The sequence below is a fragment of the Lissotriton vulgaris genome, chromosome 1_1, assembly GCF_964263255.1.
Source record: "Lissotriton vulgaris chromosome 1_1, aLisVul1.2, whole genome shotgun sequence".
NCBI lineage: Eukaryota > Metazoa > Chordata > Amphibia > Caudata > Salamandridae > Lissotriton > Lissotriton vulgaris.
The window spans coordinates 855,184,022-855,208,478 of NC_141685.1; the positions used below are offsets into that span (position 1 = coordinate 855,184,022).

Below are 24,457 nucleotides of genomic sequence, written 5' to 3' on the forward strand. Positions count from 1 at the left end.
CGTGTGTCACGCAGCTCTGGGCTGCAACATGCCCGGAGGAGATTCCGATGCTGGGAATCCCCTGTATTGCCTGTGGGCAGAGCATGTGCCCACCCCGCATTTATGCTGCATGGATGGTGGGAGCCCACCCAGCGTCTGTGTTCCTCTAGCGGACACCCACCCCACTTTAATGTGTATTTGTTTAGCGGGAGCCCACCCCGCTGTTTTATGTCTCTGGCGGGTGCCCACCCCGCATTTGTGGTTGTCGAAAGGCAGGAGCCTACCCTGCATTTTTTTAAATTAAGGTGGGAGCCCACCCTGCATTGCCCCGGAGAACAGGAGCGTCGCACCTAGCATGAGACGCAAATACAGGCAAAGATTGCCTGGCCTAGAAAGCAGGAAGAGAAGCCGCTACTCGCCATTGCCCTGCAGGACGCTGCATCGAGGAAGAAGAGGGACCGGAGACAGCTTCAAAACAGTACGGCAGGCAAGTCTGCGCAGGTCAGTTGGGGGGGCTCCCGTGAGGAGAGGGGGAGCTCCGCGCATTGCCTATGAACTGGCAAAGAGAGGAAGTCAGGCGACGAACGCCTGGTTGTGGGCTGGGCCGACTGAGGCTTTGCATCGTTCCCAACTGCCCAAGATTTCCCCTCAATAACCGGGTGGCTACACAGCATGGTTGGGTGAAACCCAAGAGAGAGGGACCAGGGTGAAACCTCGACGGAGGCTCCTAGGGGAAGTTCCTCCACATTCCTTTCCTGCTCGCTGCTGCATTGCACTATCGCGGGCAGAAGCAGTTTCCTCGCGGCGCCACAAGAGAAGAGCCCAGTGAGTGGGGCTGAAAGTGAGCCTTTGTTGTCTTTGGTGTCTGGTCATGGCACAAGACGAGCCCCGGTGAAGGGGAGCTCATGGGGCACTATTGATGCTGGGCACTACGGGTGCCTATTGGGGGCCATTTGTTTTGTAGAGTCCCAGTGGGGACCCAGGAGGCACAGTTGGTGCCAGTGGTCATTTCCCCTCAGCTGCACTGCCAGTTAGAGGCAGCTGCAACCTGGGACATTCATTTTGGTTTGCATGAGAAAGGAGTGAGATACACTCACCCGTCCCCAGTGCATTGCACACTTTTGCTTTAGCTGCAAATGGCAGCTTAGCGCCCTGGCATTCTGGACAGAGGGCATTTTGAGCCCAATTAAAAGGTCAGTTGGCCCGGGGTCATTTTCTAAGGTGATGTATGCACCTGGTCAGTGTACTGTAGTGCACTGCGTTTTATTGCATAATGTGTTTATGCCTGTGATGTCTAAAGTGTAAATATAAGTCAATTTTATACACTTAGCATACCTCCGCACATTAACAATTTTTGTCAAAGTACTTCTGAAATGAATAGAAGCCCTTTCAAACTATCATGCATGGAGTATGAATGAGTAGCAGCGCGAAAATGAAGCATGCCTTCTAGGTTGGAGGATGAGAGCTTTTGTCCTTTTTAGACAGCAAATTCTAACCCCCTTGAAATGGTGGAGCCTATTCTATCTGATAAACTGCCTTACCAGAGGTGTACTATCCTGGGCAGTGGCATTGATGAATTCTCCCAAACCCTATTTAAACAATTCTTTGTCTCTGGACAAATTTCAAAAATGTTTTATAGGCCTAATGCAGGATGTTCCACCAAAGAATCCCTTTGTGACATCGAGCCGGGCTATCAAGAAGTGAAAGCCTATGTTACTCAATTTAGTTGCATGCTGCATACTGGGTTGAGCATATTCAAATCTCACTGTTTTAATATGGGCTAAAATAGGAAATTAGGAAGAAGCTAGTTTATGTTTTTAATCCAATCTCTTTGAATGAGGCAATTGAGAGAACAATAAAGGATTTCATTTGATGGAAAAAAGAAGGTAAAGAAGGTCAGTCAGCCAAGTCTTCCATTTTCTAATGCTATGCCCTTACCACCCTTGAAACATGATGATACCAAGGTTACCAAGCCTGCTGAAAAATGAATGCAGATAGGCTCCATCGGAGGACCCTTACATGGAGAGTGAGAAAGATGAAGACACTGTCTAAAGGGATTGTGCCTATATTATGGTGAAAGTGGTCATCTTATAAAACAATGACCTATCTAACCTAGTAGGATGACAAGAAAATAGGATTTATATTGTGGCCTTGTTGAATTTTGGCTCATTCTGCAATTTTTTGGACTGGAATTGGGCTTGAAGTTACAAGGTTCCCAGGTGCGGAAAAGAGAAAGCTGAAGTTATTCACTTTGTTGATGGCACCCTGTTAGTTTGCTGACCTATCATTGAGTGTACAGCTTGCCCAGTGGTGGCCATGTTTAATTACCAAGAAAGCTTAATATTAAACTTATTAGCTTCTCGCAATCATCCAATAATGTTGAGCCTTCCTTGACTTTGCCTTCATAGTCCTAATATCAATTGGACAACTAAAACCATTTCTCAGTTCGATGTATGGCAACAAGAGCTGTTTGGGATGCAATGAAGTTGCCAGTAAAGTATTCTGAAGCAGCACTAAGGAAAGGTGTTATGTTATGTCAATTTGTATGGCACAGCTTATTACCCATGAGGGTATCCAAGTGCTGAAGGAGGAACATAGGTCACGCGGCGCTCCTAGTTGAACAGCCGGGTCTTCAGTTTCTTGAGAAAATTGACAAAAGGAGTAGCAGTCTTGATGTGTTGAGGAAGTTCGTCCTCCTGACTTGCTTCTGCAGATGTATGAGTCTCATGTGAGGAGAGAGAGGCAGAGAGTAGCTGTCTAGAGGGTTGGAAGAGTTGAAGTCAGTCATTGAGGTATGTTGGTCCGGTGTTGTGGAGGGCTTTGTTGGCGTGGATAAGCAGCTTCATTTTGCAACATTTCTGGATGGCTAGGCAGTGTAGTTCAGTAAGGTAGGGAAGGATTTGAGCGCTTTTGGAGATGCCTAATATGAATCTGGCGGCAGTGTTTTGGATGGTCTAGAGTCTTTGCTTGAGCTAGTTGGAAATGCCGATGTAGAGTGCATTGTCGTAGTCAAGTCTGTTGGTTTTGAGGTCCGGGTGACCTCGCATCGTGTGTGTGGGGAGCCAGTTGAAGATATTGTGAAGCATTCTGAAGATGAGGCAGCAGGATATGATCACAATGTTGACTTGATTATTCATTAGGAATTTGCTGCCAAGTATGATGCCAAGGTTTCTGACATGGTCTGAGGGGGTGGGAGTGGAACCTAAGTCAGGTGGCTACCAGAAGGAAGAGGATATGATTTCCTTTCTGCCCATTTTGAACACCGTTCCTGTACAGTATAAAAAAAGTCATTGATATTTTTTCTCTCTCTAACACTGAACAGTTGCCACATTGTTCATGGGACTGGGCGCTATCAATCTCAAATTTTGCTCTGAAGTCCCATTAAGTCAGATGCATTCTTTGTCAGACACAGAGTATTAAGACTATATCTTTACGAGAACCTAGGAAAAGGCCTCATTGTTTTATTATCTGTCTCTTGTTGAAGTTCCTTTATTTTTTTGTGCCCAAAAAGTTTAATGTGCATAGATTGCGGGAGACTTAATGAAATAACAGTTGAATACCCAAATCCCTTTCCCTTCATCTGGGATATACTAGAGCTGGTACGGGCAACACTATTGCTCACTAAGTAAGATATAAGAGGCACTTATCATTTGTTACTTGTCAGGAATCAAAATGAATGGAAGACAGCATTTCCAACTCCCTAGATGCATTTCAAGTACAGAATATTCACTATAGATTTTATTGTAGAGTTGTCTCTGTCTGACGAAAAGACATTGGTCATATTTACTGTGGACTCATTCTGAAAAAGGGACAATTTTTCTGACCTATCTAATTGTTTAACCCCTTCGATGCTCATGACGAGCTCAGCTCGTCATGAGGCACGGTTGAGCTGTGCTGATGACGAGCTGAGCTCGTCATGAACAATGGGGATCATCTAAAGTCAGCACAGGAAGGGAAAACCCATAGCAGCCAAGAGGTTAAGTAAGTATTAATGAAATTACTTAGTTAATAATTAAAGATATCTATTTGCTCCATGGAAATCCAGAAATTATGATCTCAGAGAGGGAACCACACTTTATATCAACTTTTTTAGATATTTTTATTCTGCTCTGTGAATTTTCTCAGCATTGAGCTACAGAGTTCATCCTCAAACTAATGAACTTACAAACAAGTCTAATTAGACTCTGGTACATTAGCTAACATGTTTTAGTAGCATTTCTCATGACCACTGGGTGTTGGTACTCCCCTTAGCACTATTTGTATGCAATAGTAGAATCCAGAGTGTCATTAAGGCCTGTCATTTTTCTGTATTGCAGTTTTTCCTTCCAGGATATGTCAAAGCGCTGTTAGGTCATATGTAACTCAATTTCTGAATTAATGCGACACCAGGTTGAAATTAGAAAACAACTTCGTAAAAATGTATAACTGCCACAATTATATTTGGGTCATGAGCATGCTGAATTACTCAAATTGTGAGAACGTCTGCACTCTGGGATTTTGCAGGCTGGTCAATGCAAGCTGGAAACTGCTGCTGTGATTCCTTCTGGTATTTTCATAACTGAGGCAGTGAAGGGGCTATCTTGGATTTCATTACTTTAATCCCAGTCCAAGATGATGCCTATCTGCTGTCCTAAAGTAGTTCCCTAGAGGTAGCCCTGCTGCCTCTTGCTGGTCATAATGTATTATTTAGCAAGACCAGGCCATCAGGAGACTGTATTGCAATGTCTCTAGTTGCTATTCTAGGACACTCCTAGTGTTTACTGTAGTATTATTATTATTATTATTATTACTTTCTAACCAGTTTTTCAACAATCGCAGCTCTAGGTTTCTCAAGTTTCAGTCTATTGGGTACTTTTTTCTTTCTGGAATTCCATCTGAACTTTTTTTATACCATCAGCCTTTTCCTCAGCTAGAAGTGATTTCTTTTTGAGGACACTTTCTGACTGAAGTTTACTACCTAATCTTGGTGAAGTGACTGCAGAATGAAATCACCCATTCTTTGGCATCAAATCTACCAGATTGAAGTATATCCATCCCAACCTGTCATTGAAATCAATCAATAAATATAAAATAGCACTCACCTTAGGTTTTAGGTACACCACCTTACTGTGCAAGGAGCATGAACATCAGTGTGGTGGTCATGTCTATGACTGATGGTGCTCACTTATTAATTTGAATAGGTGGCTCTTAAAATGCCAACAAAACTTTCATCACATTGGTCACAGCCTCAAACCTCAAGTCCTCCCGACCTATCAAATGGCAGCTTCACTTGGTGGTGTTTTGCAGCAGTGCAACCCTACTGAAATCAACTCTTTTGTTGAGTCACAAGTAACATCAGTTGTCTGCATTCTTGTCTGGCAACCTACTCCCTGGCTCTATGCCACCACTGAAGTCTCAACTCTTCTGTTCTTAATCAGGCGGTTGGGTGTGACCACAAACAGTTGCGACCAAAGTGCATCACATGCCTTTGAGGCACCAGAAACCAGGGGCACATGTACAGGACCCCTGAAGCTAGGGGAGGATAACAGAAGCAGAAGTGCTGGAAGTGAGGTCCAAAATGCAGGAAAGGGGCCAGTCATACCCGGCCACATGCATGAATTTGAATCATGCACATACTCCCAAATAAAAAGGGCTCAGGGTCAGTCATGAAGACTCTCTGAAGAGTGCTCAAGCTATCCCATTGGCTCTCTTTCCTTGTATCAGTTGCAGGACTTCTAAATCTGACAGGAGCTTCTAATGGTGGATAAAGGTTAATTTCTTCCATAATTGAGACCGTGGCAAACCAACCCTTTACCTGATACTGGGCCTAGAAAGGGACTAACTGTGAAAGTAACCTCCTTAGAAAGGTGGGATTAGTGACCAAAAAAAGAAAGCTTGCTAAGCATAAGTTGACACTTTGAGTGACAGAGACAGTATAAAGTCCCCATACCCACTAGAAAATACCACTACTGAACTGTGAACCAACCTTACTAGGAGCACTGGCTTTTTTGCACACCAGGGCCTGTATTATATATGGAGCCATGGGAGTGGACCAGGTCTGTGTGTCCATTTTCTACATCCACAGGGCAAAGTAATAATATAGAAAGTGCAGCAGATGCTGGTGCAGCAATTTCTGTAACGCAGATTGCGCTGGTGCATATACAATACCGGTGCTATCTTAAGGAGACGTTTCATTTGCAAGCAGTCGTATCCTTTAGCTAATGAGGAAAACACAAAGTATTTAAGGATAGACATTCTCTTGGCATAAAACACCATTGTGTCTTCCGCCTTGGAACTCATTCAAACAGATGATAGGCTTAAATCAGTCATATCAAATCAGGTCCAGGAGTACAGCTAAACCCCTTAATGGATTTATTTACATATTGTTCACCTTTCTGACCTCACTTATTCCTAGATGATCAGCCTAAGTCTGCTGCTTTAATCCTTAAATGTTTTCCCCGAAGACAGCATGTCAAGTGTCCTCATTTAGTAAGAAACTGAAGGTAAGTTGAGGGAGTTTATCTCAAGGTTGATGCTGCATTTTAACAAGCATTTTTAAAGAATTTACTGAGACATTTATTTCTCATGAATTAGGGGTAAGAGAAAATAGGCATGAATTGTGTCACAGGTATAACCTTCAGTCCCTGACATGAATTTCACATTCTTGAGATCATTCCAGTATTTTCAAAATAGAAGATGTTCTAAGGCAAGTTAAAGGATTATATGGGGGATTTTTAGACTGCACCTACTTGAACCCCATTTTCATTGCAAAATGTCCATCAATATAGAGAAATTCCCTATATTTTTATTTTTCTCACCCCTCCTCTCAAAACAGCCATTGGCTATTTCTTAATAGAACTCCAGTATTTTTTTGTAGGCAGTGAAAATAGTATTATGAAAATTCCATTGAAGTTGCTCCAGCATAAATCCTTCTTCTTATTGTGCCCTTCAGTTAATAAATGTGATCCCTGCCTTGGTCCATGTCCCTGGAGTGGCGTCTGACCTTTTCAAAGCACAAGACGATATCTTTGACTTCCTGAGGGGCATCATCACAGAGCATAAGAAGACCTATGACCCAAACATGAAAAGGGACTTCATTGATGCCTTCTTGGAGGAAGTGGAGAAGGTAAGGGATGTACTCTGACATGTATAGGCATTTTACAAGAAGTAGGTCCTACCTTTGTTATATCACTAGAATTTGTACTGTTTTTAAATATACAAAAGGATGACACAGTACTGATTCAGGCTGGCAAGCACAACCCTCTGTGCACCACCTATTATCCTTTTATCTATTTTTTCAATTCCTTTGTTTGACATGCCATGTTGGGCAATCCATCATCTTATCGATTAGCCAGCTCACTCAATCCTAGGACTCTTGTGGTCCACTCTGTGCCCTGTGAGCTTTTAGACGATTGCCCTAGTATGCCCACGGATACTAGTGTCAGTGACATACCTTCACTGTACACCTATGTGTGAGTATGAATTCCAAGACAATGTCCCTTGCATTGCATGCACCCAAAATGCATTTGTTGCTATTGCGTATGTTGTTTTGTTATCTTATTCTCATGTTCAGGAACACTTATGCTTGCACACACCTTTAATCAACTTGAAATTATGCAAAGTATCTAGTGTTTTCAAGGATGTTTTATAATCCTCCATTTGAGTAAACATTGTTATCCTTCAGAGTTAAAATCAGTAGCTGAAAGCCAACTAACACCGGATATCATATTAGTAATTAATTACGCTGCCTAGTCTGTTTTAGGTTGTTCTAGGCTTATTTCAAGGTTTAAAAACATTACAGTTCACAAATATTAGCAAACTGGAATGTTGGGAGCTCCATTGAAGACAATGAAGCAGCAACAGCCTATATCAACTGGTATAGGCCCACTGCTCTCAACATTTCAGTGACCTAATGCATAGCCTCTGCCGTTCTCTTTCCCCAATCTCTTGAAAATATGTTAATTTTGCAGACGGAAAAGAAAGGCACAGGCCATGCAGGAGGACACGTGCAGCTTTCACTCTTTCCTCCTCCTGTAGCTCAGTGGTACTAGGGCTTCAGATGGAGGGAGGGGTGAATGATGGTCAGCTCCTGTGTCTCACTGGCTTGGCTTAACTACAAAAAGCAGTTAAGACAAGCCAGGGAGAACAAGGGCCTAACTTCAGCCCCTTTTCACAGCTCTTGCTGTGAATCTTCAAAAGCTAACAGCTGTGAACAAATGCTTCAGAGCTGAAGGGTTATAGTTAGCTCAGGTAATAATAACTGCTGAATTTTACTGGTTTCCTATGAGTGAAAAATTAGCCTAACTGTAACGTCCCTGTAACCTATGTTTTCTTCAGTGAATTTCTAAGATTTTTAAATTTTCTTTCCTAACTATGCTTTCCCGAAACCTTTTGATTTTTCTGTGAATTTATAAGGTTTTCTAAAATTGTATTTCCTATCTATAACATCCCTGTAACCTTTGTTTTTTTCAGTGAATATATATATTAATGTTATTTTCCAACTGTAACCTGTAACCTTTGTGAGTGAGTGTGTGATTGTCTGGATGGATGTATGAGTCTCTGAGTGGGTGCAGGAGTGTCTGAGTGGATTTGCGAGGGCCTCCATGAGTGTGTCAGTCAGTATGTGAGTTACTGCATGAGTGTCTGAATGGGTCTGTGAGTGGGTGCGTGAGTTTTTGAGTGGGTGCTGTAAGTGGGCGTATGAGTCTCTGAGTGGGTCTGTGAGTTGGGTGTAAGTCTCTGAGTAGATCTGTGAGTGGGTAAGCGAGAGTATGAGGAATTCTGTAAGTGGGTGCATGAGTGTCTGACTGGGTCTGTAAGTGGGTGTGAGAGTGTATTAGTTGTTCTGTGAGTGGGTGCATACGTGCCTGGGTGGGTTCTTCCTGTTCTCTGCTTGTTTTCAGCCTTTTTATGCTCATTGCTGACTTTTATTTTACCTCTTTCTCCTCATTTCTGAACTTTCTTTTGCCTCTTTCTGCTCGCTTCTGACCTCTATTTTGTCTCTTTCTGTTTGATATTGATTTCTGTTTTGCCTCTCTCTGCTCGTTGCTGACCAATATTTTGCCTTTTTCTTCTTGGTTCTAACCTCTATTTTACCTCGTTCTGTAAGTTTCTGATCTCTATTTTGCCTCTTTCTGCTTGTTGTTGGCTTTATTTTGCCTCTTTCTCCTCATTTCTGACTTATATTTTGCCTCTTTCCGCTAGTTTCTGACATGTATTTTGTCTCCTTCTGCTTGATTTTGATTTCTAATTTGCCATTTTCATCTAGTTGCTGGCCTATATTTTGTCTCTTTCTGCTCACTGCTGACCACTATTTTTCCTCTTTCTACTTGTTTCTGACCTCCATTCCTGATTTCTATTTCGCCTCTTTCTGCTCTTAGCTGGCCTCAATTTTGACTCCTTCTGATTGTTTCTGACCTCTATTGTGCCTCTTTCTGCTTGTTTCTGACCTCTTGCTCCCTATTTCTGCTCATTGCTGACCTTTATTTTTCCTCTTCATGTTTATTTCTAACCTTTATTCTGCCTCTTTCTGCTTGTTTCTGATGTTTATCATGCCTCTTTCTGCTTGTTTCTGACCTTTATTTTGCCTCTTCCTCCTTGATGCTGACCTTTAATCTGACTGTATCTGCTCATTTCTGACCTCTAACCTGCCTCTTTCTGCTCACTGATGAACTTTACTTTGTCTATTTCTGCTTGTTGCTGACCTTCATTCTGTCTCCAGCTGCTCGATTCCGACCTCCATTTTGGCTCTATCTGCTCATTGATGACCTTTACTTTGCCTCTTTCAGCTCATTGATGACCTTTATTCTGCCTCTTTCTGCTTCTTATTGCCCTTTATTCTGCATCTTTCTGCTTTTTTCTCACCTTTATCTTGCCTCTTTCTCCTCATTGCAGACCTTTATTCAGCCTCATTCTGCTCATTTCTTATCTGTAAACTGCCTCTTTCTCCTCATTTATGACCTTTATCTTGACTCTTTGTTCTCATGGCTGACCTTTATTCTGCCTCTTTCTGCTCGTTTCTGACCTTAATTCAGCCTTTCTGCTCATTTCTCACCTTTTTGCTCGTTGCTGACCCTTATTTTGCCTCTTAATGCTCATTGTCGACCTTTATTTTGCCTCTTGCTGCTCGTTTCTGACCTCTATTTTGCCTCTTTCTGTCCATTTCTGACCTCTAGCTTACCTCTTACGGCTAGTTTCTGATTTCTATTTTGCTTCTTCCTGCTCATTGCTGGACTCCATTGTGGCTCTTTTTGCTAGTTTCTTACCTCTTTATACTCATTGCTTATCTCTATTTTGCCTCTTTTGACTCTTTCCTGGCCTCTATTTTTCCTCTTTCTGCTAGCTGCTGATCTTTATTTGCCCTCTTTATGGATGTTTCCTACCTCTGTTTTGCCTCATGCTGTTTGTTGCTGGCCTCTAGTTTGCCTCTTTCTGCTGGTTGCTGACATTTATTGTCCCTCTTTCTGCTCGTTTTTGTCCTTTATTCTACCTCTTCCTACTCGTTTCTCATCTTTATCTTGTCTCTTTCTACTCGGTGTAGACCTTTAGTCTGTCTCTTTCTGTTAATTTCTGACCATTATTCTGCCTCTTTCTGCTCTTTCCTCACCTTTATTTTGCCTCTTGCTGCTCTTTGCTGGCATTTATTCAACGTCTTACTGCTCATTTTACCTGGACCACAAGGGAGCCTTAAGGCCCCCAGGGTCCCAGCCAGCAACCCAATTTAGCAGAAAAAGCGGCATTGCTGTTTTAAGGATGGAGCTGTTGGAAAGGCAGCAACCTCCATGCAAGATCAATCAATTCATCTCCTTCCCTGCCTGCATGTCTGTGGACAGGGAAAATGATTTGAAAAATCTTGAGAGTATATGTGTATAGGTATAGTTGACTACATACTCAACTATATGTGTATGTGTGAGAGAAAGTGTACCTATAGTGATGTATTAGTATATGTATATAGTTTGGGATATCTGTAATAAATTGTTTAAAAAATGTATGGCTCTATGTATAAAACTAATTGTGAGAAAGGGTATATGGATGTTTGTCATAGAATATGTGTAAAAAAATGTATGTATGTGATACCACATCCAACAGTATGCATATCTTACTTTAAATACAATTAATTACCCGCTGCACAACCCCCCTGTAGAGAAATTCTGTGGTCACAGGATCGTGTTCATTCCGGTAAGATCCGCACTACCCTTCTCTTTTGCATTTAATCAATCAATCACAGAGCGTTATTTTCACACATAGCTTCAGCCGTTTCAGATGCATTTGCCCCTGCACTTTTGAGTACCAGTCCTTTTATGATCCGACACAGTTGTTCCGGTTTGAAATATTAGCAGATAGACAGTGAGACCCCTTACTCGGTTTCTCTGTCCGTGACTATGGGCCAGATGTATAAAGCTGAAATGGGTTCGCAAACGCCGAAATTCACAGAATTTCGACGTTTGCGAACTCATTTGAGCAAAATGGTATGTATGTAGCAAATTTCAGTGCAAAATAAGGAATCGCAAATTTGCGATTCCTTATTTTGCGATTGCATTTAAGGAATCTCCAAAATTGCGATTCCTTAAATGCAATGTATGAAGCAAAAAAAAATGGCTAATTGTCCTTAAGGAATCCCAAATGACCACCAAATTCAAGTTGGTGGTAATTTGCGAATTTCTTGGAAAATGCCAATTTTTGCATTTTTCAAAGTGCCATGTGATGCACATACATGCCCTTAGGGCATGTATGTGCACCACATGTGCACTCAAGCTTATTTCAGAGGTGCAACAGGGTGTCCTTTGGACACCCCTGCACCCTTGAAATTATTCTCAATTTGCGATTAGCAAATTGCAAATCGCAAATTGAGAATAATTTAACTTTCATTCCTATGGGCCTTCTGGCTCATATAAATGAATGGGAAATTATTCCTTAATTGCGATTAGCAATTTGCTAATCGCAATTAAGGAATTTGAAGAAATTGCTAAAAAATAGCGAATTTCTACATACATACCATTTTGCAATTCCCAAAAAGCAATTCCTTAAAAATCGCTATTTGAGAATCTCAAAAGTGTATTTTGACAAGACCAAGATCATGACCTTCGGCAGGCTCTCCCCGGAATGGTCTTCCATCTGGTGGCCTGAAAAGCTGGGCCCTCCACCTGTCCCAGTGGAAAAGGCCAGAAACCTGGGAGTGATCTTTGACAGTAAGCTGTCCTTTGACCTTCACACCAATAAGGTTGTCTCTTCAGCATTCTTTATTTTGAAAAAAATTAAGAAATTACTGCCTTACCTCCCTACCTCAGCTGGAAAAACTTTGGTCTCTACCTTAGTTTTCTCAAAAATAGACTATGGGAACGCTCTCTTTCTACACACTCAGAAGCGTGTCCTAATGAAGCTGCAGTCTATCCAGAATGCGGCCGCAAGGATTCTCTTAAATATCCCTCGCCGCAAGCCCACAACCCCTGCCATCCGCCACCTCCACTGGCTGAGAGTCGAGAGCCGCATTAAATTTAAGGCCCTCTGCATTGCCTATAAGGCAGTACATGGCATAGGACCCAGGTTCCTTACCGAAGCTTTTCAGCTTCGGTAGAGGCAATTAAGATCTTTAATCTTAATTAAGATCGGCAATTAAGATCGGCTAACACCAGTCTCCTCCCTGTACCGCGTACAAGAACTGCCACCTGGGGAGACAGGCGTTTTTTGGTGGCCACTCCAAAACTTTGGAATCTTTTGCCACTGGCCATTAAGACCGCCCCGAACCTGATGAGCTTTCGCAGGCTCTTAAAAACATGGTTGTTCAACCAGTAAGATGATGGCTGATTCTAGTAGCTCCACAGCGCCGAGACACCCCAGGGTATTTGTTGCGCTATAAAAATCTCGAAAATAAAATAAAATAAATAAATAAATCTGGCCCAATATCACTTCACCCAGGAGCCATTCACTAGATTACATCCCTTGTCACTTTGTGTCTTTTATTAGGTTGCTCAGAAGGCTTTCCATTCGCTTTTCAGGTAGCTCTAATTTTTACTCTACCCCCTGTCATGCTGGCATCCATTTAATATTCCTGGCTTCTCTGCTCTATACTGTGAAACACCAGTTTACTGAGTGGTTACACTACATCTTAGCTTATTAGGTACTCAGACCAGGCCCTCTCCAGGTTTTACTACGCTACAACCGCTACATGGCATAGCGTTAAGGTTTCCAGCACAATGTGTTATGAGTGCACGAGACAGTCAGTATGGTTTAATAATGTTCATAATATATTTTGTGCGCACCATCATACCACATGACAGCATGGTGGTTCACCTCACCTTGCACCACTCTATTGTTGTTATTGCGCTATCATGAGAAGAGACACACATGGTATTTTCTTCTAGGTTGATCAACAGATACGTGTTTTGCCTCATACTGTCACACATTTTTCAAATCACTGGCCTGTGTTGTTGTTTTTATTCCCCAATTACAAGTAACTTTTATGTTCCTCTACACTGTTTTCTTTTAGGGTTTCCATGACTTAATGGTATTCTTTTGTTTAACCACCAATGGTACCAGGAGACACTCAAGTGCATGTTTGCATTGTGGGCTACCCATGTGCCTATAATATTTTTTGTATCCTTTCCAGCCCTGAAGAAGTCACAGGATACTTCCCTGTGTGACGAAACACGTGTTGGCTGATTGTGCTTATCAATAACAATGAGTAAAACAATTTGAAAAAACTTTCCAAAGAGACTTGAATGGACTTATTAAGAAGACAGTTTGCGATTTCTAGAAATTCTGCTATTAAGCACATTTATCCGAGTCACGTGTGCCCGGGGTCTCGTTTTTCGAATTAAGTGCGGGTTTTCCCCCACACACATAGGGGTTATAGGGTACCTCCCCTATCCTGGTTGCACCGTGAAACACAGATTTAAAACACACATTACACAAACAGAGCAGGCTCCACACTTCCTGGCTCATCACAAACCCTTTTGCTCACATAAATTAGAAATAAAAAATATTCAAGGCATTCTTCTGCAGAAAAGTTGCATATAGATGAAACTAGGGTTCTATTATATGGTATGTTTAGACGAGCACTATCTACTTGATATATACCTTTCCTTAAAAAAAAAATGCATATTAGAAATAGTTGATATACTACAAGGAGGTTCATGTAGTTTGATACAGACATTTTCCTGCCAACCTTTAATTGCCCACTCACTCTATAAAGAACTAAAATAGCAAACCAGTGCATGATATATATGATCCAAAATTGACTGTTCATATTGATGTATCTACAGGGAGAAATTTCTATTTAGATGAGGGTGATCAAAATCAATAAGCCATATGTGTATTGCAGGAGACGTGTGTTTACTAACACAAGTATACAAGCATAATGGTTTGAGTACTATAAGTTGTTGTGTTTGTTGTGGGCCTGACGTATTGTTTGTAAAGTTTACATTGAACTGTGGGTATATAATTGGACTCTTAGGCCTAATAGTAGATGATAAATACAAAGGATGAGTAAAGATTTTAACCTTTGGTTTCTAATAATTAATTTTGAATGTACATAATGGTTCATTGAGGTGTTTATGGAGATATTTATGTGAAGGGTGACTTATATATACACGAGGTGTTAGGTAATAAGACTAAATACAGCATCTTTAGATTCAAATAAATACGTTATTTCAAAATAAATATAATAAACAAGTAATATATAGCACTTTTTAAGATCACTTGTGGGAAAACACAAATAAATGTAGCTTTACATCAAATAGTTAAGACTTTTTTCTTCGTTCTGATAGCGAAGTCACAGCAAGTGGTTTCTCTTTTTCAATACAAGAACCCAAATGTGCACAACACTAGCAACATTTCATAGAGATGTTTTTCATCCTTGAACTATATGGTAAAAAATGTTTATTGATGTAAAAAAATCATAAAGACTGTGCATGAAAGACTACACTTTATAAAGAGCAGATATTTCACACCACTAGCAGTCACAAACTATTTTCACACTCTATTTCCTCACAATGTGTGTTACTAAAATAAAAGCAGAACAGTTCCAACACTTTGTTGAAGAACGAAAAGCTAAAAGTAGTGGTCACCCTTGGGAGGCTGCATGACAACTTATATTTAGATGATACTCAGAACCATTTGAAAATTATTTCTTTATTTGAATCATTTCTACATCTTAGATGGCTTAGATTGAAGGAAAATGAGATATGAATTTACCAATGTCTAAGGTTATCTTGCTTTGAATCATGTGTCATTACAGTCTGTCAATCCAGATTCAGTTTTCAAATGCACTATGTTGCGACCTGAAATAATACAATGACCCTGCTGAAAAACGATGGTGGCTGTAGTGTATGTTTTGCTTCCTAATAAAATCTGGCCTGTTTTGAAGTTGGAAAATTTAGGTTTAATTCTACTGCCGTATGCTCTATATCTTCGAAGCATTAAGATGACATATCTACTTCTGTTGCCAACAATTAGAGTTAATAATACTTCTGCTCTACAGTCTGGAAATATATTATTTTGCACACTTTTCTGTAATAATTTTTCAAATGGCACAATTTTGCAATCTGGTATAGATACATACACAAATCGCTCTGAGTCGATGCGAGTAGTTGTGGTATATTCACAATTTTCACATTGATGTTGCCATGAGCAGCTTATTCCAAATATTTCATTCATCATTACACGCTCACTTTCTAAAATGTGAGACATTACTTGTAGATATTCTTGTGCATCTTTCAGAGTGTTCAGAGAAAAAGTTATGACACCAATACATGTGTCAACACAATCACGTATGCATGTGGTAGCCCAAAAAGAATATTAAGAACTACATTGCAATAACAGTTCTCTCCAGATACATTGGAGAACGTATGCCCAATGATGTGTGCTGTTTTTTTCAATACCCTCAATTTTCAACTCTCCTGTTTTGGCCAATCCTTTTCCTCAATGAGTTTACTGACTTTACCTTTGAAATAGATGGATCATTTGTCATATATTTGGCATTAAGCTAGATGAGGAGCAACCAGAATTCTCAGAGTACTCCATGACACATGAGCAGTCTGCAGTCATTTTGCTACTATCAAAATCTAAAAGAAACAGCCCATCATTGACCTAACATGTGACAGTGCAACAAAACACCTTCCTTCTTGAATGCGTTTTACCCTACATTTAGTGGTGCTGCATCTAGACTTAATCCTTGAGATTTATGAATAGTAACTGCGTAGGCCAAACAGAGAGGAAACAGTTCCCTATGTACATGCAAAACTTTCACTAAGACAAAGCTAGCAATATGCCTACCTATTTGTTTTGGTACAAGTATAATGTCAAATTGTATGAGAATGTGCTCAAACTCACTTTTATTAGGATATGTGATAAAGTCTAGCACATTTTCCATAGCACCATTCACTAAGCGTGCCTCGACATTCAAATTCCTACGCAACATGATTCTACATTTTCTGCAGAGGCTTAGATTTTTTTCTAAAGCTGCTGTTCGAGACATTGATTTCTCTAGTCCCTCCATCTCCTTAACCACTGACTGACACAGTGGTAAATTCACAGCTTAATGTCCCATCTTGTCTTTGCATGGAAGGGCAATAATGTCCTCATTCTCTAATTTTAGCATGTTTGTATTAAACTATGCACACTCGTCTAAACTTGCCATTAAACATATAAATTGTTTGTACATTTTTTGAAGATCTTGCATTACAGTTGCTGCTAACTACTTGTTTGATAACAGAGTAGTTAAAGTGTTTACCACCAAACAAAATATCATAGTCTGTCCTAATAACTTCTTGCTTTCTCAGGTGAACAAAGGCAAGCATTAAGTTTGACACCATACTCACCTCTTCTATAATAAGGACTTTGAACGTTTTCAGAACTCTTAATATTCCATGAAAAGTATCATCACTTAACTTATGGCACATCAGTTTGTTAACATGCTTTGCTGATAGCATCAGAAGTCGATGAAAAGCAATTCCTTTTATATTGTGAGCAGCAGGTCCGGTGATAGCTGTTCCAACACAAGAAAGGTTGCAACCAGTTTTTTGGTGAACGAATGTAGTAATCATGTTTATTAGGAAACCTTCCCCAGCACCTGCTTGTCCACTAACACACAGAAGTGTAGACTTAAATTTGGTGCATGTACTTTGACAAATATGATGCTGAATTCCATGGTCCTGTTTTGCAGTTATCACCTGGTATATTTATAGCTGCTCTTCATTTAGTTGACCTATCAACTCATCCAAGTCTATAGATTGAATCTTGACCAGGTCCATAACAGTGTGCAGCTCATTCATTGCAAAGTCTGGCTCATTTTCCATAATGGGCTGCCCAAGTGGATCTTGACTATGAGATCCTGAACTTTGGCTTCTTTGTGAACAATCCTTTGCAAACCCTTAACTGCTACAGTTTCCTCTTGTTTAATCTCTTCATTCAACATTTTCAAATAAATTGGAAATACTGAACATTGAGTCTGGTCTTTAACTGCATTGAAAGCATCTTCATAGCATTCATAATTACCTAACCATTATTGTTCATGGTACCAAGCTTGAAACTGCTGAAGAAGAGACAAATTAAAAAATCTCATTTATCAGCACTTTGGCAAAACAGACTTCCTTTATTGTGTCTAACTAAACAACCTTTGCACCCAGTCACAAAGAATTCGCTACTTTCAATTTTGTCTTCACATTATTTGTGTATGTATAGAACTGAACTGCTTCATACAGATAATTTTTTTAATGGATTATTGGATTTTGGTAATAAGTGAAAGGCATATTAGTTTTCACAATTCCCTGTCACTAGGTAGGTCGCCCCCCCTAGCCACCGCGTGATCCTCCCCTCCCCGCCTCGCCCTCTGCTCCCGCCGCTGCTCCCTGCGGCCCGCCCCCGCCGTTCCCATTCGCCACCCCGCTCCCGCCTCCCAGCTGCTCCTCCCTCCCTCAGCCCCTCATATGGAGGCCGCACGGTGGTAAAGGGAGCGACCCTTGACCCTGTCACCAGGTAGGTCGCCACCCTAGCCACCGCGTGGTCCTCCCCGTGCTGTGTGCTGCGACCACTGTTGGCTCTGCCTTTCATTTCCCTGTGCCTGTATTCCACCGTTTTTCCCCTCGATCCCCTTGCCTTCTGTTTTCTGGTATTTAGGTCTGTAATGTTTCGTTTCCTTGTGCCTGCATTTCTACCGTTTCTCCGCTCATTCCCCTTGCTTTCTGTATTCTTATTTTGTTTCCCCTCACTCCCCCTGTGCCTGCTGTGCCCTCCCCACCTCGCCCTCTGCTCCCGCCGCTGCTCCCTGCAGCCCGCCCCCCGCTGTTCCCATTTGCCACCCCGCTCCCGCCTCCCAGCTGCTCCTCCCTCCCTCAGCCCCTCATATGGAGGCCGCACGGTGGTAAAGGGAGCGACCCTTGACCCTGTCACCAGGTAGGTCGCCCTCCTAGCCACCGCGTGGTCCTCCCCATGCTGTGTGCTGCGACCACTGTTGGCTCTGCCTTTCATTTCCTTGTGCCTGTATTCCACCGGTTATCCCCTCGTTCCCCTTGCCTTCTGTTTTCTGGTATTTTAGGTCTGTAATGTTTCGTTTCCTTGTGCCTGCATTTCTACCGTTTCTCCCCTCGTTCCTCTTGCTTTCTGTATTCTTATTTTGTTTCCCCTCGCTCCCCCTGTGCCTGCTGTGCCCTCCCCGCCCTCTGCTCCCGCCGCTGCTCCCTGTGGCCCCGCCCCCGCTTTTCCCATTCCCCACCCCGCTCCTGCCTCCCAGCTGCTCCTCCCTCCCTCAGCCCCTCATATGGAGGCCGCGCCTAGCGCCAGAACCCCTTGGCCCCGACGATGCCAGCCACCATGACGGACTTACGACGCCGCAACCCTCCACGCACTCAAACCCGAGCGGAACCCTGCCTGCAATCGAGCCACCCCTAAACGCACCCACGGACCCTTCACCTGCCAAGCCTGCAAGTTCGTCTGCCTCCGGACCTGCACCGCATCCAAAAGGCCAGACACCAGCAACAACCACCTCAAGTGCATCCTGCTCAACACCCGCTCCGTCCACAGACACGCCGTCGAACTCTGGAACCTCCTCGAAACCCGCATGAACGCCACTTCAGCGCCCAACATCCCCATAGCCATCCCGAACGGATACAAAATCACCCGGAGGGACCGCGTCAACCAGACGGGAGGAGGCATCGCCATCATCCACAGGAACACCATCCGCATCACAACCAACTACAACGACAACTTTACCGCCGCCGAGCACCTTCACTTTCAGATACACACCGACTCCAAGACCACCCTCAGAGGCACCCTCATCTACAGACCCCCAGGACCACGCACACAATTCAGCGAAGACATCACAGACTTCATCAGCCCGCACGCCCTCCCCTCCGCTGACTACATCCTCCTAGGGGACCTCAACTTCCACCTGGAGAACAACAAGGACTGGAACACCACTGCCCTGCTGGATAACCTCGCTAACCTCGGACTCAAGCAACTGGTGGACACCCCCACCCTCTACGCCGGCCACACGCTTGACTCCGTCTTCTCTTCCAGCAAGCACATCTCCTTCAGCCACTCCACTGAACTTCATTGGACGGATCACAGCTGCGTCAACTTCAGCTTCAAAAGAACCACGACCCACCACCACCCGCAACAGGTTCCTCGCAGAAGCTGGAGCAAGATCACCGCTGACCAGCTCACCACCTCCCTCAGCAGGAACCCTACCGCCAGCGCAACAGACCCCAACGAAGCAGCCCGCACCTTCACACAGTGGCTCACCAACTGCGCCGACAACCTCGCACCACTGAAGAACCCTCCCAGCAGACCCGGCAGCAAGAAAGCCTCCTGGTTCACCGACGAACTCAAAACATCCAAGAAAAACTGCCTCAACCTTGAAAAAGCCTGGCACCACGACCAGACCACAGAAAACATGACTGCCCTCAAGAACGCCACTCGCAAACACCACCAGCTGATCCGCACCACCAAAAGGACAACATTCAAAGAACGACTGAACAACAACACCCACAACAGCAAGGAACTCTTCAGCATTGTCAAAGAGTTCTCCAACCCCAACGCCGGAACCAACGACATCACACCCTCGCAAGACCTCTGCGACTCACTCGCCACCTTCTTCCACCGCAAGATCGCCGACATACACAACAGCTTCGGCACACAGACCACAAACCCAACCACCGAACCAACGCCCCCCACCACCCCCCTCTGCAACTGGACCCCGGTCAGCACCGAAGACACCACCCGCACCATGAACACCATCCACTCCGGATCTCCAACCGACCCCTGCCCCCACCACGTCTTCAACAAGGCCGACTGGATCATCGCACCCCAACTCAGGGACATCATCAACCTCTCCTTCATCACCGCCACCTTCCCACAGAGCTGGAAACACGCCGAGCTTAGCGCCCTCCTGAAGAAACCATCTCGCTCCTCCCTTTTCCTGCCAAAGTCATTGAGAAGACCATCAACAAACAGCTCGCCACCTTCCTCGAGACAAACGGATCCCTCGACCCCTCACAGTCCGGATTCCGAGCCAACCACAGCACCGAGACCGCCCTCGTTGCAGCTCCCTGCTCGACAACGGGGAAACAGTGGCCCTCATCCTCCTGGGCCTTTCTGCAGCGTTCAACACTGTCTGCCACCGCACCCTAGTACAGCTCCTCAGCAACATCGGAATCCAAGAGAAGGCACTGGAGTGGATCATCTCGTTCCTCGCCGGAAGAACCCAGAGAGTCTGCCTCCCTCCGTTCAGATCCAAGGCCACCGAAGTCATCTACGGCGTACCACAAGGATCCTCACTCAGCCCCACCCTCTTCAACGTCTACATGAGCCCCCTCACAGCCATCGCACGCCAACACAACCTTAACATCATCTCCTACACCGACGACACCCAACTGATCCTCTCCCTCACCAACGACCCCACCACCGCCAGAACCAGCCTACACGAAGGAATGAAAGATGTCGCCGAGTGGATGAAGAACAGAAGCCTGAAACTGAACTCAGACAAGACGGAAGTCCTCATCCTGGGATCATCACCCTCCGCCTCGGACGACTCCTGGTGGTCCCCTGCCCTGGGACCCACCCCCAAGCCAACGGACCATGCACGAAACCTGGGCTTCATCCTGGACTCCTCCCTCTTGATGACCAGACAAGTCAACGCCGTATCGTCATCGTGCTTCAACACCCTGCGCATGCTCCGCAAGACCTTCCAATGGATCCCCACCGAAACCAGGAAGACAGTCACCCAGGCACTCGTCACCAGCCGACTGGACTACGGGAACACCCTCTACGCGGGAACCACCGCCAAACTACAGAAAAGACTCCAGCGCATTCAGAACGCCTCCGCACGACTCATCCTGGACATCCCACGCCGCTGCCACATCTCTGCCCACCTGAGAGACCTGCACTGGCTCCCGGTCAACAAGAGGATCACGTTCAGACTCCTCACCCACGCACACAAGGCTCTTCACGACATGGGCCCGAAGTACCTCAACAGCCGCCTCACTTTCTACACACCCACCTGTCAGCTACGATCGGCCAGCCTCGCCCTCGCCACCGTGCCACGCATTCGCAGAGCCACCGCTGGGGGAAGATCCTTCTCCTACCTGGCGGCCAAGACATGGAACGCCCTCCCCACCCACCTATGACTGACCCAGGACCACCTCTTCTTCAGGAAACAACTCAAGACGTGGATTTTCGAGCAGTAACGATCCCCTCCCCCCCCAGTGTCTTGATACCCCTCCGGGTGAGTAGCACGCTATACAAATTTGGCCGATTTGATTTGATACTAACAGGATCTGAGTGTGCAAGGTATTCAATCTCATCAGAATACTTTAATAAAAAAAACTTTAACAATCTGTTATGAATAGAAGCAAGACCAATTACAAATCCAGATATTGGATTTGTATTTTCCACATTAACTAGAGGAGCTTAATCTGTCACTCACCTCATAAGAAATAACCTCTCTGTGAGAATGCATATTTAAACTGAAGGAATACAATTCTATGTTAAAGACTTTTCTACGGGAATTTCTTCCCACACCTCTTTCATCTCTGTCTTTTCAGACTTTGTAATGCAAAAGGTAGCATAGCATGCAACAGCAGTGAAAACGTCTGACATTGGGCATATTTACAAGTGCATTGTGCCACAGGAACATCACTTTTAACAACGTTCCTGTGGCACAATGCCCTGCTCTATATTTACAAATTGCTGTTGAGCAATATTTTGTTTCTTAATGACGCTTTGTAAATATGGGCCCCTTTCACACATTACTCTGCATGAAAGGGGCGTGCACTGAATGTTGCTGTGAGTGTTTCACTACAACACCCATTGCTTTATTTGAGGCTGCCCCAGAATTACAAGGAGATGTAAATCTGAGGCAGCGTCAAAACCTAACGCCAGAAAAGCAGGCATTAGAATGGCAAAATGGGGAGAAAGAATTATTTATCCTCGTTTTTTGCTTTTTCTATGTGTCATCAGCAACAATGGACTTAACATCATCTCCTATTTATTTATTTATTTGTTTATTTGAAAGCGCAACATTCATCCTGACGGATATCACGGCGCTGTCTTGCAGAACACAAGGAAAAAGCTGGGTTTTTAGTTTTTTCCTGAAAGTTACATAGTACTCAGTAAGACGTAGGTCTTGGGGTAAATCGTTCCAGTGCTTAGCCGCCAGGTATGAGAATGATCATCCTCCTGCTCTTACTTTCTTTATATGTCTGGTGTCTGGGCTTGGCTAGTGCTTGGTATTGTGATCTTGAGCACCTTGTGGGGACGTAGAATTCAATTTTATTCTGGAGAATTCTAGGACTATGGTGATGCAGTGCCTTGTGTGCGTGACTCAGCAGCTTGAATCTTGCTCTTTGGCACATAGGTAGCAAGTGGAGCTGTCTCATGCATGCAGATGCTGAACTAAATCTGCTTTTGTTACACACAAACTTGGCTGTTGCATTTTGCAGCACCTGTAGGCGTGAGAAAAGGTAGTCTGCCCTGCTCATATACAGTGCATTTCCATAATCTAATCTACCGATGAGTAATGCCTGTAACCGTCCTTCTACATTCTAGTGGGATCCAAGGAAAAAGCCTTCTTAGGCGCTTCAGAATCACAAAACCTCTTCCACACAGAATCCGCACATGATCCTGCATGAGTGTTGTCGATAGTAATCCCCATGTTTTTTGCGCATTGTTTAGGCGCTGGAGCATCTTCCAAAGATTGTGGCCACCAGGTGGCATCCCAGATTAGGTTAGCTCCTTTCGAAAAGCTGTATTTCAGATTTACCTGTGTTTAGCTTAAGGCAATGTTCAGACATCCAGGTTGCCATCTCTGAGAGGCAATTGTTTAACTTAACCCTGGTGTCCTCATGCCTTTCTTCAATGGTTATCATCAGCTGTTCGTCATCCATATAGGAGCCTATACTGAAGCCCCATTTCCTGCTTATCAATGCCAGAGATGACACATGGGCATTAAAAAGCATTGGCCTCAGGGAGGCTCCTTGTGGAAAACTACAGCTGATGTTTTTTGGTTTTGAGGAGAACTGGCCCATTCGTACCATCTGAGTTCTGTTCCTCAGAAAATAACTAAGCCACTGAAGAGCTTTGGCATGGATTCCCTTTTCATAGAGAGTATGCAGACTGTACCCAGCTCATCCTATCTTTCTGAAGACCCATCCACCATAAATCCCAACTCAACTTCTACCTCTGCGGCCCCAGTATCGCCGACTGGATGCAAAACAACTTCCTCAAGCTCAACGCAGACCAGACAGAAGTACAGATCTTTGGGAACAACACCTCCCAGTGGAATTGCTCCTGGTGGCCTGCTGAACTGGGACCCTCTCCCATGCATATAGACCATGCCCAGAACCTCGGTATCATCTGTAACAGCAAACTCACCATGAAGAACCTAATCATCGCAGACTCCTCTGCCTGCCTCCTCACCCTGCACATGCTACAAAGGATTTTCAAATGCCTCCCAATCTCCACCAGATGCACCGTCACTCAATCTGCTTGGACTAACTACAGCAACGTACTCTGAGCAATAATTACCACACACCTCCTGTAGAGACTGTAGACTATTCATAACTCAGCAGCCAGACACACCACAGCCTTCTAAATCGACCCATATCACCCCTCAACTGAGGAAACTGCACTGGCTCCCTGTCCACAAGAGATGCCAATTCAAGATTGTGACCTATGCCTACAAAGCACTACACAACCAAGAACCAGCTTATATCAGCCACTTCCTGAGCTTCCACCGACCCTGCAGAACCCGCGTTCCACCTCCCTCTCCCTCTCCCTCGCTCATCCCCCCACATCCGCCATAGAAAAAGTGAAAGACTCTACTTCTCCTACCTCACTTCAAAGTCCTGAAATAGCCACCCCTTCCATTTCGGACCTCACCCTCCCTACAGGAATTCAGAAACGGACTCAAGACCTGGCTATTCAACTGAGGCTGACCATGCAGCTTGGCTCTCAGTGCCTGGATACCATTGTGGGTGACTAGCTGCACTTTATAAATTCTGTTGAT

At 44.0% G+C, this 24,457-nt stretch overlaps 1 protein-coding gene across 1 annotated transcript in view; it reads left to right on the forward strand.

Annotated features, from left to right (window-relative positions):
- LOC147748024 (cytochrome P450 2D15-like) overlaps nt 1–24,457 on the forward strand; it is a 404,801-nt gene that overhangs the window by 203,200 nt on the left and 177,144 nt on the right. The window contains exon 5 of the mRNA XM_086957957.1: nt 6,911–7,084. Within this exon, the coding sequence (XP_086814083.1) occupies nt 6,911–7,084 (174 nt within the window). The remainder of the gene's footprint in view (nt 1–6,910; nt 7,085–24,457) is intronic.